The 15,079-nt window shown below is 45.9% G+C and overlaps 1 protein-coding gene across 3 annotated transcripts in view; it reads left to right on the top strand.

Moving 5' to 3' along the window:
* Nucleotides 1–15,079, top strand: part of LOC121573348 (sorting nexin-30-like) — a 91,480-nt gene that overhangs the window by 38,579 nt on the left and 37,822 nt on the right. For all 3 annotated transcript variants that reach the window (XR_006002015.1, XM_041885250.1, XM_041885249.1), the window contains exons 5-7: nt 7,855–8,044; nt 9,515–9,714; nt 13,870–13,962. Coding sequence is in view for 2 of the 3 variants with exons in the window: in XM_041885250.1 (XP_041741184.1) it covers nt 7,855–8,044; nt 9,515–9,714; nt 13,870–13,962 (483 nt within the window). In the remaining variant the exon portion in view is untranslated. The remainder of the gene's footprint in view (nt 1–7,854; nt 8,045–9,514; nt 9,715–13,869; nt 13,963–15,079) is intronic.

Below are 15,079 nucleotides of genomic sequence, written 5' to 3'. Positions count from 1 at the left end.
CTAAGTATGATGTTGACATGATCAGTCCAATCAAAGCTACTGTAGATATAACGTGATTTGACGTCATTTTATCTGTGGCCAAAGACCCTTGAGCCTTCTTGGATGGGCACTTCTAATGTAACTCTATGGCAGCACCCAAGGGGCTTGAATTTTCGAGCTCTACCCTTAGATTTGGCAGACATAGTGTCCCCATGAGTGACAGAACACTGAGCCAATCACGGCGCAACTACAGAACATTACCAACCCCTACGCTCCGTATGTTCCGCTGGCTGCCCCACCACCACAGAAAGCACTGAGCTAGGCTGAAACACCTGCATGTTGGAGCTGCCTTTACTCAGCTAGGCTGAAACACCTGCATGTTGGAGCTGCCTTTAAATAATAAATAAAATAAATAATATGCCATTTAGCAGATGCTTTTATCCAAAGCGACTTACAGTCATGCGTGCATACATTTTTGTGTATGGGTGGTCCCGGGGATCGAACCCACTACCTTGGCGTTACAAGCGCCGTGCTCTACCAGCTGAGCTACAGAGGACCAGCTAGGCTGAAACACCTGCATGTTGGAGCTGCCTTTACTCAGCTAGGCTGAAACACCTGCATTTTGGAGCTGCCTTTACTCAAGAAAGCGAAAAAAGAGACCATGTTTGCATGCGGCTTTATTAACTTTGGGTCTCTGCCCCACTTGCCCTGAATGACTGGTCACCACTGACTGAGAGACACCCCCCATTAAACTCATAACATACACACGGGAGAAAATTACGGTGATTTGGAGTTGCTGATGTTCAAGTGGAATATCAAGGACAAAAATAAAAGTCTGCCTCTTTTAGTAGTGGGTACTGGCCCCAGCTTACTAGGGAGAGGTCGGTTGGAGGAAATCAAACATGTCACCACAGAGACATTGACAGTGCAGCAGGTGCTATCAAAGCATGAGTGTGTTTTCAAAGAAGAGCTAAGGAAATTTAAAAGGGGTCCAAGCTACAGATGCAACTCTCAGATTCATTAGGCCAAGATCAATTCCATATGCCATGAACCCTAAAGTGGATATGGAAATTGACACTCTTAAAAGAGGATATAATTATTCCTGTCAAGTTCTCTGAGTAGGCAGCACCAGTTGTTCCCATACTCGGACCAAATGGTTAAATCTATGTGGTGACTCTCTGGAGCAGTACCTCATACCCAGAGTGGAGGACTTGCTTTCAGCGTTAACTGGAGGGCAACAGTTCACAAAACTGGATGGAGAATGACGCAGAGAAACCTATCGGGTCCATGTCAAGAACATTGTCGCCAGCGGAGGAAAAAGTACTCCCAGCTGGACAAGGAAGGACTGGCTGTCAAGTGCTAATGGATGAAACTTCACAGAAGTACCTGACCATAAACACCCACAGAGGGATGTTTACCTACAAACGTTTACCTTTCAGGGTGTCCTCCGTGCCAGTTATCTTCCAAAGAACCGTGGAGGGAGTTCTGCAGGGGATACCCAAGGTAGCAGTTTACCTCGACGACATTCTTGTCACGAAGGAGGAGCATCTCAGAAACTTGGGTGAAGATTTGAGGAGGATAGAAGAGGCCGGTCTCCGGCTGAAGAGGAGCAAGTGTACGCTGTTTGCTGATGAAGTGCAGTACCTGGGTCACAAGGTGGACGCCAAGGGGTTAAAAGCTAAAGTGAGGGCCGTCATGGAAGCTCCAGCTCCGACGGTGTTACGGAGCTGAGGGTCTATCTAGGCTTATTGAACTATTACAATCGCTTCCACCCTGAACTCTCTACCCTCTTAGCGCCACTGCATCAACTGTTAAGGAAGGACGTGGCCTGGAAATGGTCAGAAAGACAGGAAGAAGCTTTTGCAAAGTCAAAGGAGTTACTGCAATCGGCAGACGTGCTGGTGCACTACTCAGCAGACAGAGACCTCATCTTATCATGTGACGCCTCATTGTATGGTGTGGGGGAAGTTTCTATGGCGCAGAGAAATCTATCGGGTTCATGTCAAGAACATTGTCGCCAGCGGAGGAAAAAGTACTCCCAGCTGGACAAGGAAGGACTGGCTGTCATATTCGGAATGGACAAGTACTTATACGGGAGAACATTCACTATTGTGACCGACCAGAAGCCTCTGTTCTCTCTGTTCCATGAACAAAAGCCAGTACCAGAAATGGTCTCTCCAAGAGTTCAACGTAGGGCTGTGTGGCTCAGGGCCTACTAGTACAGAATAATCTACAAGCCAGGTAGATACAATGAGAACACTGATGCTCTAAGTAGGCTGCCCGTTCCAGAAATAATCCCTCAGGAAGGAGAAAATGACCAAGTCTTGAAGATCGATGTGTTGGATGATGCTTAAACAAGCAGGATAGGACATTGGAACGTTCCCCAGAGTTGCAGTTGGACAAACAACCTGAGACCACCAGGACACTGGAACGTTCCCCAGAGTTGCAGTTGGACAAACAACCTGAGACCTCCAGGACACTGGAACGTTCCCCAGAGTTGCAGTTGGACAAACAACCTGAGACCACCAGGACACTGGAACGTTCCCCAGAGTTGCAGTTGGACAAACAACCTGAGACCACCAGGACACTGGAACGTTCCCCAGAGTTGCAGTTGGACAAACAACCTGAGACCACCAGGACATTGGAACGTTCCCCAGAGTTGCAGTTGGACAAACAACCTGAGACCACCAGGACATTGGAACGTTCCCCAGAGTTGCAGTTGGACAAACAACCTGAGACCACCAGGACTTTGGAACGTTCCCCAGAGTTGCAGTTGGACAAACAACCTGAGACCACCAGGACACTGGAACGTTCCCCAGAGTTGCAGTTGGACAAACAACCTGAGACCACCAGGACTTTGGAACGTTCCCCAGAGTTGCAGTTGGACAAACAACCTGAGACCACCAGGACTTTGTTGTGGTGAAGTGGTGAAGTGCTGTTGGCACCAGCTACACCACCTCTGAGACGATCCATTAGAGAGAGAGACATCCGCCAGACTATTCCAGATCCTAAGGAAGATCATGTTCCTAGAGGTCACTGAAGTAAAAAAAATAAAAACAAGTAAATATATAAATAATGAATTATGAATAGGATTGTAAAAAACAAACAAGAAATGTGATTGTTATGAAAAATCATAAATGTTTAGTTGGCAGCCTAGCTCAGAAAGGAATGAAGTTGATTTATTAGCCAAAAAGGGGGGAATGTAGTAACCTGGGAAATGTATGTTAAGTATTATGTTTACCAATAGATGGCAGTATTGACTCAATACGGGGTTTGCGTTCCGCTATCCGTAGCCGTTTCAATGTCTGACCATATAACCGTGCTCAGATAGCTTACACCAGGTGAATTCCTGTAATGTTATTCTAAGTTACAATTAAATACTAAAACGTACGTACTTGTCCGGTGTCATCGATCTAAGAAGCATCCTAAGATACCACAGTGCTAAATGCTCTGAAGTGGTGCATTTGGTTTGCTAACTTAGTAGGTATCTAGCTCAGGGGTCTTCAGACAATTTCAAAAAATTTTTTTATAGCTTTCGTTGTAAGGCACATTCCTCTCTACCCTGAAACTCTTCCCCGGGTCCGTGATATACAAGATATGTGTTTTCTGTCAATATACCTGGTACAGTAATGGTTAATAAACAACTCTTAAGGGGGCCCCATCAAATATTTGTGGGTATTTTCCGGAATTCTGTTTTATATTTCCAGTTTTTTTTTCCTTCTTCAGTTTTTTACTCTAATGGATGTTCTGAGTCCATGTCAATGCTTAAATCACATCAGAAGACCAATTTGTGAGCTCTCAGGAAAAAAAAGCAAACACATTGAGTGTGATTCCCGTTTAATTGTGTATTAAGCGAAAGCGGAACGTGTCGGTCTAGTGATGTTTCTGCTGTTAGCCCCACTGCTACAGAACATGTCACGGCAGAGTTTGCAAAACAATGGCCACCCAATTGATACAAATATTCATGAGATCTTTGTCAGGTAAGCCTACTTTGCAGTTCACATTTAATTGAGAAGGTTTTTGGGGAAAGTATTTGTCTACCCACAAAACGGTTATCATTAGCATTGCTTACTGGCTACATACGGAGTGATAGACAAATGCGTGCACCAAACAGAAAGACGGGCAATATTGCTGGAAATTAATTGGCAGATATTGTTACGTTTGGCTTTTTAAGCCAATAGTGGCTAACCAGGAGTGGGATAATGTTGATGTAGCTTTGATTAGATAGTTGCTGGGAGCTTTATGTTTATGACAGTTTGCGATTGAACACATGAAAAAAAAAATTATTTCAGCTTGGCGAGCTACTGGTAGCTGGTGATCTGCCTGTTGAAGGCCCCTGATGTAGCTGGTGATCTGCCTGTTGAAGGCCCCTGATCTAGCTGGTTATCTGCCTGTTGAAGGCCCCTGATCTAGCTGGTTAGCTTCTTGCGAAATCAAACTCCTCTTGGTAACACCAGAGAATCCCCTCCTGGATCAAGAGCCTTGCTGTCTAATATTTGTTTTGTGCGTGCCTGGGATGTCTGTCCTGTAAATAGCTTATGTCAGAGACGGCATAAAATCCCACTTCTGACACCAATGTAGCGAACAGCAGGGCAGGGGAACGAAACCGGGTCGCTGGTGTGAAAGATCACATGTAGCTCAGTTGGTAGAGCATGGTGCTTGCAACACCAGGGTTGTGGGTTCGATTCTCACGGGGGACCAGTATGAAAATGTAGGTACTCACTACTGTAAGTCGCTTTGGATAAAAGTGTCTGCAAAATGGCATATTCTTCTAATCTGAACAAAAATATAATTGCAACATGTGAAGTGTTGGTCCCATGTTTCATGAGCTGAAATAAAATATCCCAGAAATGTTGCATACTCACAAAAAACGTATTTCTCAAAAATGTTGTGCACAAATTTGTTTACATCCCTGTTAGTTAGCTTTTCTCCTTTACCAAGACAATCCATCCACCTGACAGGTGTGGCATATCAACAAGCTGATTAAACAGCATGATCATTACACAGGTGCACCTTGTGCTGGGGACAATAAAATGGCACTCAAAAATTTGCACACAACACAATGCCAAAGATGTCTCAAGTTTTGAGGGAGCGTGCAATTGGCATGAAGATTGCAGGAATGTCCACCTGAGCTGTTGCCAGTGAATTGAATGTTAATTTCTCTAACATCGTTGTTTTAGAGAATTTGGCAGTACGTCCAACTGACCTCACAACCGCAGACCACGTGTAACCACGCCAGCCCAGGACCTCCACATCCGGCTACTTCACCTGCTGGATCGTCTGAAACCAGCCGCCTGGACAGCTGATGAAACTGTGGATTTGCACAACCAAAGAATTTCTGCATAAACTGTCAGAAACCGTCTCAGGGAAGCTCATCTGCGTGCTCGTCATCTTCACCAGGGTCTTGGCCTTACTGCAGTCCGGCGTTGTAACTGACCTGTGGGAAAATGCTCACCTTCGATGGCCACTGGCACGCTGGAGAAGTATGCTTTTCACGGATGAATCCCGGTTTCAACTATACCTGGCAGATGGCAGACAGTGTATATGGCGTCGTGTGGGTTCGAGCGGTTTGCTGATGTCAACGTTGTGAACAGGTTATGGTAAGGGCAAGTCTAAGCTACGGACAACTAACACAATTGCATTTTATGGATGGCAATTTGAATGCACAGAGATACCGTGACGAGATCCTGAGGCCCATTGTCATGCCATTCATCCGCCGCCATCACCTCATGTTTCAGCATGATAATGCACGGCCCCATGTCGCAAGGATCTGTACACAATTTCTGGAAGCTGAAAATGTCCCAGTTCTTCCATGGCCTGCATACTCCCCAGACATGTCAGTCATTGAGCATGTTTGGAATGCTCTGGATCGACGTGTACGACAGCGTGTTCCAGTTCCCACCAATAGCCAGCAACTTCGCACAGCCATTGAAGAGAAGTTGTTTTCTGATCCACGCCCCTACTTTTTTTAAAGGTATCTGTGTCCAACAGATGCATATCTGTATTCCCAATCATGTGAACTCCATAGTTTAGGGCCTAATGAATTTATTTAAATTGACTGATTTCCTTATATGAACTGTAACTCAGTAAAATCTTTGAAATTGTTGCGTTTATATTTTTGTTCACTGTATATTCTTCTAAAATGTTTGCAAATCATAAATTAGCATTTAACTAGCATTCGCTATGGGATTTTACGTGTACTTGTTAGCATTGCTAACCTTCGGATTACAGAGACTCAGTGGGGTTTGAAAATAGCGGCCCTTATATTCAGTGCCGGTATTACTGAATATCCCGGTTTGGCACAAGGTCGGTATGAAGGTATGACAATCTGGATACCGCCTAGTATGTTAGATGGGAGAGAAATGAGCAAATACTGTAGGCATTACAGTCCTGTATGTATTTCTGACTCGTACCTCCCACAGTGAATAAAGCTTGAAGGAATCTCCAATCAAAGTCTCTGAGACATCAAATCACATTTTTATTTGCCACATGCGCCGAATACAACAGGTGTAGACCTTACAGTGAAATGCTTACTTACAAGCCCTTAACCAACATTGCAGTTTTAAGAAGAAAAAAAATAGTGTTAAATAAAATAATTGAAGAGCAGCAGTAAAATAAAATAACAGTAGGGAGGCTATATACAGGGGGTACCGGTACAGAGTCAATGTGCGGGGGCACCGGTTAGTCTTCATCTGTTGGTGTAATGTTGTAACCGTGGTGGAAGGCTCTAAACGTTGTGTTTTGTGTGTGATTGCGTGTTGAGGTGTTAACCTGCGTGTTGAGGTGGTAACCTGCGTGTTGAGGTGGTAACCTGCGTGTTGAGGTGGTAACCTGCGTGTTGAGGTGTTAACCTGCGTGTTGAGGTGTTAACCTGCGTGTTGAGGTGTTAACCTGCGTGTTGAGGTGGTAACCTGCGTGTTGAGGTGGTAACCTGCGTGTTGAGGTGGTAACCTGCGTGTTGAGGTGTTAACCTGCGTGTTGAGGTGTTAACCTGCGTGTTGAGGTGGTAACCTGCGTGTTGAGGTGGTAACCTGCGTGTTGAGGTGTTAACCTGCGTGTTGAGGTGGTAACCTGCGTGTTGAGGTGGTAACCTGCGTGTTGAGGTGGTAACCTGCGTGTTGAGGTGTTAACCTGCGTGTTGAGGTGTTAACCTGCGTGTTGAGGTGGTAACCTGCGTGTTGAGGTGGTAACCTGCGTGTTGAGGTGGTAACCTGCGTGTTGAGGTGGTAACCTGCGTGTTGAGGTGGTAACCTGCGTGTTGAGGTGGTAACCTGCGTGTTGAGGTGGTAACCTGCGTGTTGAGGTGGTAACCTGCGTGTTGAGGTGTTAACCTGCGTGTTGAGGTGGTAACCTGCGTGTTGAGGTGTTAACCTGCGTGTTGAGGTGGTAACCTGCGTGTTGAGGTGGTAACCTGCGTGTTGAGGTGTTAACCTGCGTGTTGAGGTGTTAACCTGCGTGTTGAGGTGTTAACCTGCGTGTTGAGGTGGTAACCTGCGTGTTGAGGTGGTAACCTGCGTGTTGAGGTGGTAACCTGCGTGTTGAGGTGGTAACCTGCGTGTTGAGGTGGTAACCTGCGTGTTGAGGTGGTAACCTGCGTGTTGAGGTGGTAACCTGCGTGTTGAGGTGGTAACCTGCGTGTTGAGGTGTTAACCTGCGTGTTGAGGTGGTAACCTGCGTGTTGAGGTGGTAACCTGCGTGTTGAGGTGGTAACCTGCGTGTTGAGGTGTTAACCTGTGTGTTGAGGTGGTAACCTGCGTGTTGAGGTGGTAACCTGCGTGTTGAGGTGGTAACCTGCGTGTTGAGGTGTTAACCTGTGTGTTGAGGTGTTAACCTGCGTGTTGAGGTGTTAACCTGCGTGTTGTGTTTTCTCCCCAGGACCTGAATAAGAGACAAGGCCTAGCCCTGCTCTCTAAGATGGGGGAGTCGGTGAAGTACGTGACAGGAGGGTACAAGCTGAGGGGCCGACCCATGGAGTTTTCTGTTATGGGAGACTACCTGGATTTGTTCACACAGAAGCTGGGTACCATCGACAGGATAGCGCAGAGAATCATCAAAGAACAGTCCGGTAGGTAGCAGTGAGGTAAAGGTTATTGCTGGGTCTTTTCTGACTGTTGCTTTGCCTCTAGCTGGGCTGTGACTCTCTGTCTGACTCTGTGTCAGTGACTCCCTGGTGTGTGTGTGTGTGTGTGTGTGTGCAGCTAACTCTCTGTCTGTTTGTGTGTGTGCAGCTAACTCTCTGTGTGTGTGTGTGTGTGCAGCTAACTCTCTGTCTGTTTGTGTGTGTGCAGCTAACTCTCTGTGTGTGTGTGTGTGTGCAGCTAACTCTCTGTGTGTGTGTGTGTGTGTGTGTGTGTGCAGCTAACTCTCTGTCTGTTTGTGTGTGTGCAGCTAACTCTCTGTGTGTGTGTGTGTGTGCAGCTAACTCTGTCTGTGTGTGTGTGTGTGTGTGTGTGTGTGCGTGCAGCTAACTCTCTGTCTGTTTGTGTGTGTGCAGCTAACTCTCTCTGTGTGTGTGTGTGTGTGCAGCTAACTCTGTCTGTGTGTGTGTGTGTGTGTGTGCAGCTAACTCTGTCTGTGTGTGTGTGTGTGTGTGTGTGCGTGCAGCTAACTCTCTGTCTGTTTGTGTGTGTGCAGCTAACTCTCTGTGTGTGTGTGTGTGTGTGTGTGTGTGTGTGCAGCTAACTCTCTCTGTGTGTGTGTGTGTGTGTGTGTGTGTGTGTGTGTGTGTGCAGCTAACTCTCTGTCTGTTTGTGTGTGTGCAGCTAACTCTCTGTGTGTGTGTGTGTGTGTGTGCAGCTAACTCTCTGTCTGTTTGTGTGTGTGCAGCTAACTCTCTGTCTGTGTGTGTGTGTGTGTGTGTGTGTGCAGCTAACTCTCTGTCTGTTTGTGTGTGTGCAGCTAACTCTCTGTCTGTGTGTGTGTGTCTGTGTGTGTCTGTGTGTGTCTGTGTGTGTCTGTGTGTGTGTGTGTGTCTGTGTGTGTGTGTGTGTGTGTGTGTGTGTGTGCAGCTAACTCTCTGTGTGTGTGTGTGTGCAGCTAACTCTCTGTGTGTGTGTGTGTGCAGCTAACTCTCTGTGTGTGTGTGTGTGTGCAGCTAACTCTCTCTGTGTGTGTGTGTCTGTGTGTGTCTGTGTGTGTCTGTGTGTGTGTGTGTGTGTGTGTGCAGCTAACTCTCTGTGTGTGTGTGTGTGTGTGTGTGTGCAGCTAACTCTCTGTCTGTGTGTGTGTGTGTGTGTGTGTGTGCAGCTAACTCTGTCTGTGTGTGTGTACCTGGTAGAGCTGCGTGAGTACGGTCCTGTCTACACCAGCTAACTCTCTGTCTGTGTGTGTGTACCTGGTAGAGCTGCGTGAGTACGGTCCTGTCTACACCAGCTAACTCTCTGTGTGTGTGTGTGTGTGTGTGCAGCTAACTCTGTCTGTGTGTGTGTACCTGGTAGAGCTGCGTGAGTACGGTCCTGTCTACACCACCTGGACTGCCTCCTCTTTCCTCTCTGCTCTCTCTGACTACTGTGTCCCTCCTCCCCTGTGTACTCAGAGTACCTGGTAGAGCTGCGTGAGTACGGTCCTCTCTACACCACCTGGGCGGCGTCGGAGGCGGAGCTACAGGAGCCCCTGGAGGGCGTGTCCGGCTGCATAGCTAACTGCTCCAGCGCTCTGGACGAACTCACCGAGGACATGAGCGAAGACTTCCTGCCCGTGCTCCGAGAATACGTCCTCTACATTGAGTCCGTAAAGGTACAGTAGAATGCAGTAGAATGATTCCATGAAGGTACAGTAGAATACAGTAGAATGATTCCATGAAGGTACAGTAGAATGATTCCATGAAGGTACAGTAGAATACAGTAGAATGATTCCATGAAAGTACAGTAGAATACAGTAGAATGATTTTTTTACTGACTGTTGAATCATGATTCATTTTTCTGAGTACGTTTTTTGTCATTCGTTTGACCTGCTGGCTGGCCGCAATGAATTCTAAAGCAGGATTAATACGCACTCCTCCGGCTCAGCGGCTCTGGAGACGTGCTCAGTTTTCTCCACACACAGCCATTAAACTCTGTAAAGTCACCGTTGGCCTCATGGTGAAATCCCTGAGCGATTTCCTTCCTCTCCGGCAACTGAGTTAGGAAGGACGCCTGTATGTTTGTAGTGACTGGATGTATTGATATACCATCCAAAGTGTAATTAATAACTTCACCATGGTCAAAGGGATATTCAATGTCTGCTTTATTTTTAAAAAAATTTTTTAACCCATCTACCAATAGGAGCCCTTCTTTGCGAGGCATTGGAAAACCTCCCTGGTCTTTGTGGTTGAATCTGTGTTTGAAATTCACTGCTCGACTGAGGGACCTTACAGATAATTGTATGTGTGGGGTACAGAGATGAGGTAGTCATTCAAAAACCATGTTAAACACTTATGTGACTTGTTAAGCACATTTGTACTCCTGAACTTATTTAGGCTTGCCATAACAAAGGGGTTGAATACTTATTGACTCGAGACATTTCAGCTTTTCATTTTTAATTTAATTTGTCAAAGTTTTTAAAAACATAATTCCACCTTGCCATTATGGGGTGCTGTATGTAGGCCAGTGATAAGCCATTTGCATTTGAATGTGCTGTAACACAACAACATGTGGAAACAGTCGAGGGGTGGGAAATACTTTCTGAAGGCACATATTTCAGTCAAATTGCTTTTCAGCCTGGAGAGTCTGGTTTCCTCTCTCTCTCTCTCTCTAATGTCCTCTCACCTGCCAGACTGCTGAGGAAGCAGACTTTCACCACATCAGGACGTGTCGCTTCCTCTTTCCCTAGAATGACTTATTGCTGACAAGTCATGTTTGTGTTGAGACAGAATGAGAGCTGTCTTGGGGTTAAGGTTTCCTCAGGCAATAGAATTTGGTGTTTATCTCAGATTTTCACTTCCACCCATCCTAACCCTAACCTATCATTGTTTTAAGTTTAGATTGGTATACACTACGCCTTGCAAAAGTATTCAGACCCCTTTTAATTTCTTCACGTTTTATTGTGTTACAAAGCGGGATTAAAATTGATTTAATTGTCAGTTTTTGTCAACAATATACACAAAATACTCTGTCAAAGTGGAAGAAAGATTAATAAACATATTATATAACTCAAGTATAGTCGTTGCATAAGTATTCAGCCCCTTTGTTTAGGCAAGCCTAAATTAGTTCAGGAGTAGAATTTGGCTTAACAAATCACTTAATAAGTTACATGGACTCACTCTGTGTGAAATAATAGTGGTTGACACTAAATTACTAACCCTTCCTCTGTCCTCCATACATACATCTGTAAGTCCCTCAGTCAAGTATTGAATTTCAAGCACAGATTCAACTACAAAGACCAGGGAGCTTTTAGAAAGCCTCATAAAGAAGGGCAGTGATTGGTAGATGATTAACAATAACAAATCAGACATTGAATATCTCTTTAAGCCGTGGTCAAGTTAATAATGATGCTGTGGATTATATATTAAACCACCCAGACACATCAAAGATACGGTCGTCCTTCGGAACTGAGCTGCAGGGCAGGAAGGAAACTGCTCAGGGATGTCACCGTGAGGCCATTGGTGATTTTAAAATGGCTACAGAGTTCAATGGCTGTGATGGGAGAGAACTGAGGATGGATCAACAACATTGTAGTGACTCCACAATAATGACCTAAATGACAGAGTGAAAAGAACACAAATATAAAAAATATTCCAAAACATGAATCTTGTTTAGAAAACAAGGCACTAAAGTAATACTGCAACAGCAACAAAACATGGCAAAGGAATACACTTTCTGGCATAAATGCAAAGCCTTATGTTTGGGGCAAATCCAACACATCACTGAGTACCACTCTTCGTATTTTCAAGCATGGTGGTGACTGCATCGGGTTATGGGTGTGCTTGACATTGGCAAATACTGGGGAGATTTTCAGGATAAAAATAAACGGGATAGGGCTAAGCACAGGCAAAATCCTAGAGGAAAACCTGGTTCAGTCTGCTTTACACCAGACACTGGGAGAGGAATTCGCCTTTCAGCAGGACAATAACCTAAAACACAAGGCCAAATCTACACTGGAGTTGGTTACCAAGACGACAGTGAATGTTCTTAAGTGACCAAGTTACGGTTGCTTGAAATACTATGGCAAGACTTGAAAATTGCTGTCTATCCATAATCAATAACAATAGGCAAATATCGTAGGCTTGGGCTGTATACCGTATATACCGTTTGCTAATTTAGTAGCTAGTTCGCTGTCTAGCTAAGTGGTTAGCTTCTTCCAAAATCAAGCATTTGCTTGGTAACAGCAGAGAATCCCCTCCTGGATTAACCTTGCTGGCTAATATTCATTTTGCGCGTGCAGCTAACTGTCTCGCAATTTGGAGTTACTTTTATACTTGTATAGTTTAGGTCACAAAATACAAAATGTTTGCAATGCGCTCGTTAGCATTCTCTATGAGGATTCCTTAGTGTTTGTTAGCATTCTGGTAAGTTATGTTTTTTGGGCATTGAATATTAGTACTTTTTAGAGCGACTTACAGTTATTGAGTGCATACATTATTGGGGAAGGTTTAGAAAACTTGAAAAAGCGTCCGGGAGACTTGGCGAACATAATGCTAGGCCACTGATTTTTAACCACCGTGTTTCGCGATACTAATCTGTATCGCGATACTTAGCCTGGTATCGTGTCATTTGTAAAATGTTGTTATCGTGACAACACTAGTCCAAATACTTTTGTATATATATAGTGTACTTGCATAACTTTGAGCTGGGTTGTCTCTCCTAGTAGTAAATGTTTGCATGCGCTCGTTAGCATTTGCCTAGCATCCGCTATGAGAATTCCTTAGTACGTGTTAGCATTTTGTTAGCATTCTGCGAAGTGACGTTTTTTGGGGGCTTTGAATATTAGTACTTTTTAAATAAATACCTGCAGTCAACTTGTGCACTAGGTAATAGATAAAGCAAAAAAAATTATTGCCCCTTGTGTGCACTACTGGTAATACCATATATCCCGGGATGGCACAGGCACGGTAATACCATATATCCCGGGATGGCACAGGCACGGTATGGAAATCAGTATACCGTCCAACCCTATGATATTGTACAATCCAGGTGTGCGTAGCGCTTAGAGATTTACCCAGAAAGCCTCACAGCTGTAATCGCTGCCAAAGGTGTTTCTAACATGTATGGACTCAGGGAGATGAATACTTATGCAACAACTATATTTAATTTATTACATTTTTATTAATCTTTTAAAAAATATAAATACTTTTGCAAGGCACTGTAAATGTTGTTTTTATTCAAGATGAAAACGAATATTAAATTATGATTAAACTATGATTTTAATTAAGAAGTTTGGATTGCAATTATGAGCATAATGAATGCCTCCAGACAGGGGGGGGATCTCTGAGGGGGATCTCTGAGGGGGATCTCTGAGGGGGATCTCTGAGGGGGATCTCTGAGGGGGATCTCTGAGGGGGATCTCTGAGGGGGATCTCTGAGGGGGATCTCTGAGGGGGATCTCTGAGGGGGATCTCTGAGGGGGATCTCTGAGGGGGATCTCTGAGGGGGATCTCTGAGGAGGGTGTGTGAACCTCAGCCATTCTTAGGCTTCCAAGTGGCTGTAGCGGTCTGGCTTGTCTCTGCAGCCGGCTGCTAACATCTGCCGTGTTTTGCTCTGTCAGGCTGCTCTAAAGGAGAGGGACTGTGTGTGTGTTATTTTACATCTGGGGCGGCAGGTAGCTCAGTGGTTAAGAGCGTTGTCCCCGAGCTGACTAGGCGAAAAATCTGTCAATGTGCCCTTAACCCGAATTGCTCCTGTAAGTCGCTCTGGATAAGAGCGTTTGCTAAATGACTAAAATATAAATGTAAAATGTGTTTGCTCTGCTGTCAGGCTGTTCTGAAGAAGAGGGACAACATCCAGGCGGAATACGAGGCCAAACTGGAAGCTGCTGCCTTCCAGAAAGAAGAGAGGCCAGCAGCCACAGTGAGTCCTGTGGGCCCTAGAGTCTAGTCTACTCAACACCCTGTGGACCCTAGAGTCTAGTCTACTGAACACCCTGTGGGCCCTAGAGTCTAGTCTACTCAACACCCTGTGGACCCTAGAGTCTAGTCTACTCAACACCCTGTGGGCCCTAGAGTCTAGTCTACTCAACACCCTGTGGGCCCTAGAGTCTAGTCTACTCAACACCCTGTGGGCCCTAGAGTCTAGTCTACTCAACACCCTGTGGGCCCTAGAGTCTAGTCTACTCAACACCCTGTGGGCCCTAGAGTCTAGTCTACTCAACACACTTGTGGGCCCTAGAGTCTAGTCTACTCAACACCCTGTGGGCCCTAGAGTCTAGTCTACTCAACACCCTGTGGGCCCTAGAGTCTAGTCTACTCAACACCCTGTGGGCCCTAGAGTCTAGTCTACTCAACACCCTGTGGGCCCCTAGAGTCTAGTCTACTCAACACCCTGTGGGCCCTAGAGTCTAGTCTACTCAACACCCTGTGGGCCCTAGAGTCTAGTCTACTCAACACCCTGTGGGCCCTAGAGTCTAGTCTACTCAACACCCTGTGGGCCCTAGAGTCTAGTCTACTCAACACCCTGTGGGCCCTAGAGTCTAGTCTACTCAACACCCTGTGGGCCCTAGAGTCTAGTCTACTCAACACCCTGTGGGCCCTAGAGTCTAGTCTACTCAACACCCTGTGGGCCCTAGAGTCTAGTCTACTCAACACCCTGTGGGCCCTAGAGTCTAGTCTACTCAACACCCTGTGGGCCCTAGTCTAGTCTACTCAACACCCTGTGGGCCCTAGAGTCTAGTCTACTCAACACCCTGTGGGCCCTAGAGTCTAGTCTACTCAACACCCTGTGGGCCCTAGAGTCTAGTCTACTCAACACCCTGTGGGCCCTAGAGTCTAGTCTACTCAACACCCTGTGGGCCCTAGAGTCTAGTCTACTCAACACCCTGTGGGCCCTAGAGTCTAGTCTACTCAACACCCTGTGGGCCCTAGAGTCTAGTCTACTCAACACCCTGTGGGTGCTGTCCCCTCCCTACAGCAGGTGCTGTTCCCTGTCCCCTCCCTACAGCAGGTGCTGTTCCCTGTCCCCTCCCTACAGC

Source organism: Coregonus clupeaformis, chromosome 9, assembly GCF_020615455.1.
Source record: "Coregonus clupeaformis isolate EN_2021a chromosome 9, ASM2061545v1, whole genome shotgun sequence".
In the NCBI taxonomy this organism is placed as follows: domain Eukaryota; kingdom Metazoa; phylum Chordata; class Actinopteri; order Salmoniformes; family Salmonidae; genus Coregonus; species Coregonus clupeaformis.
This window is presented reverse-complemented; position numbering and strand designations above follow the sequence as displayed.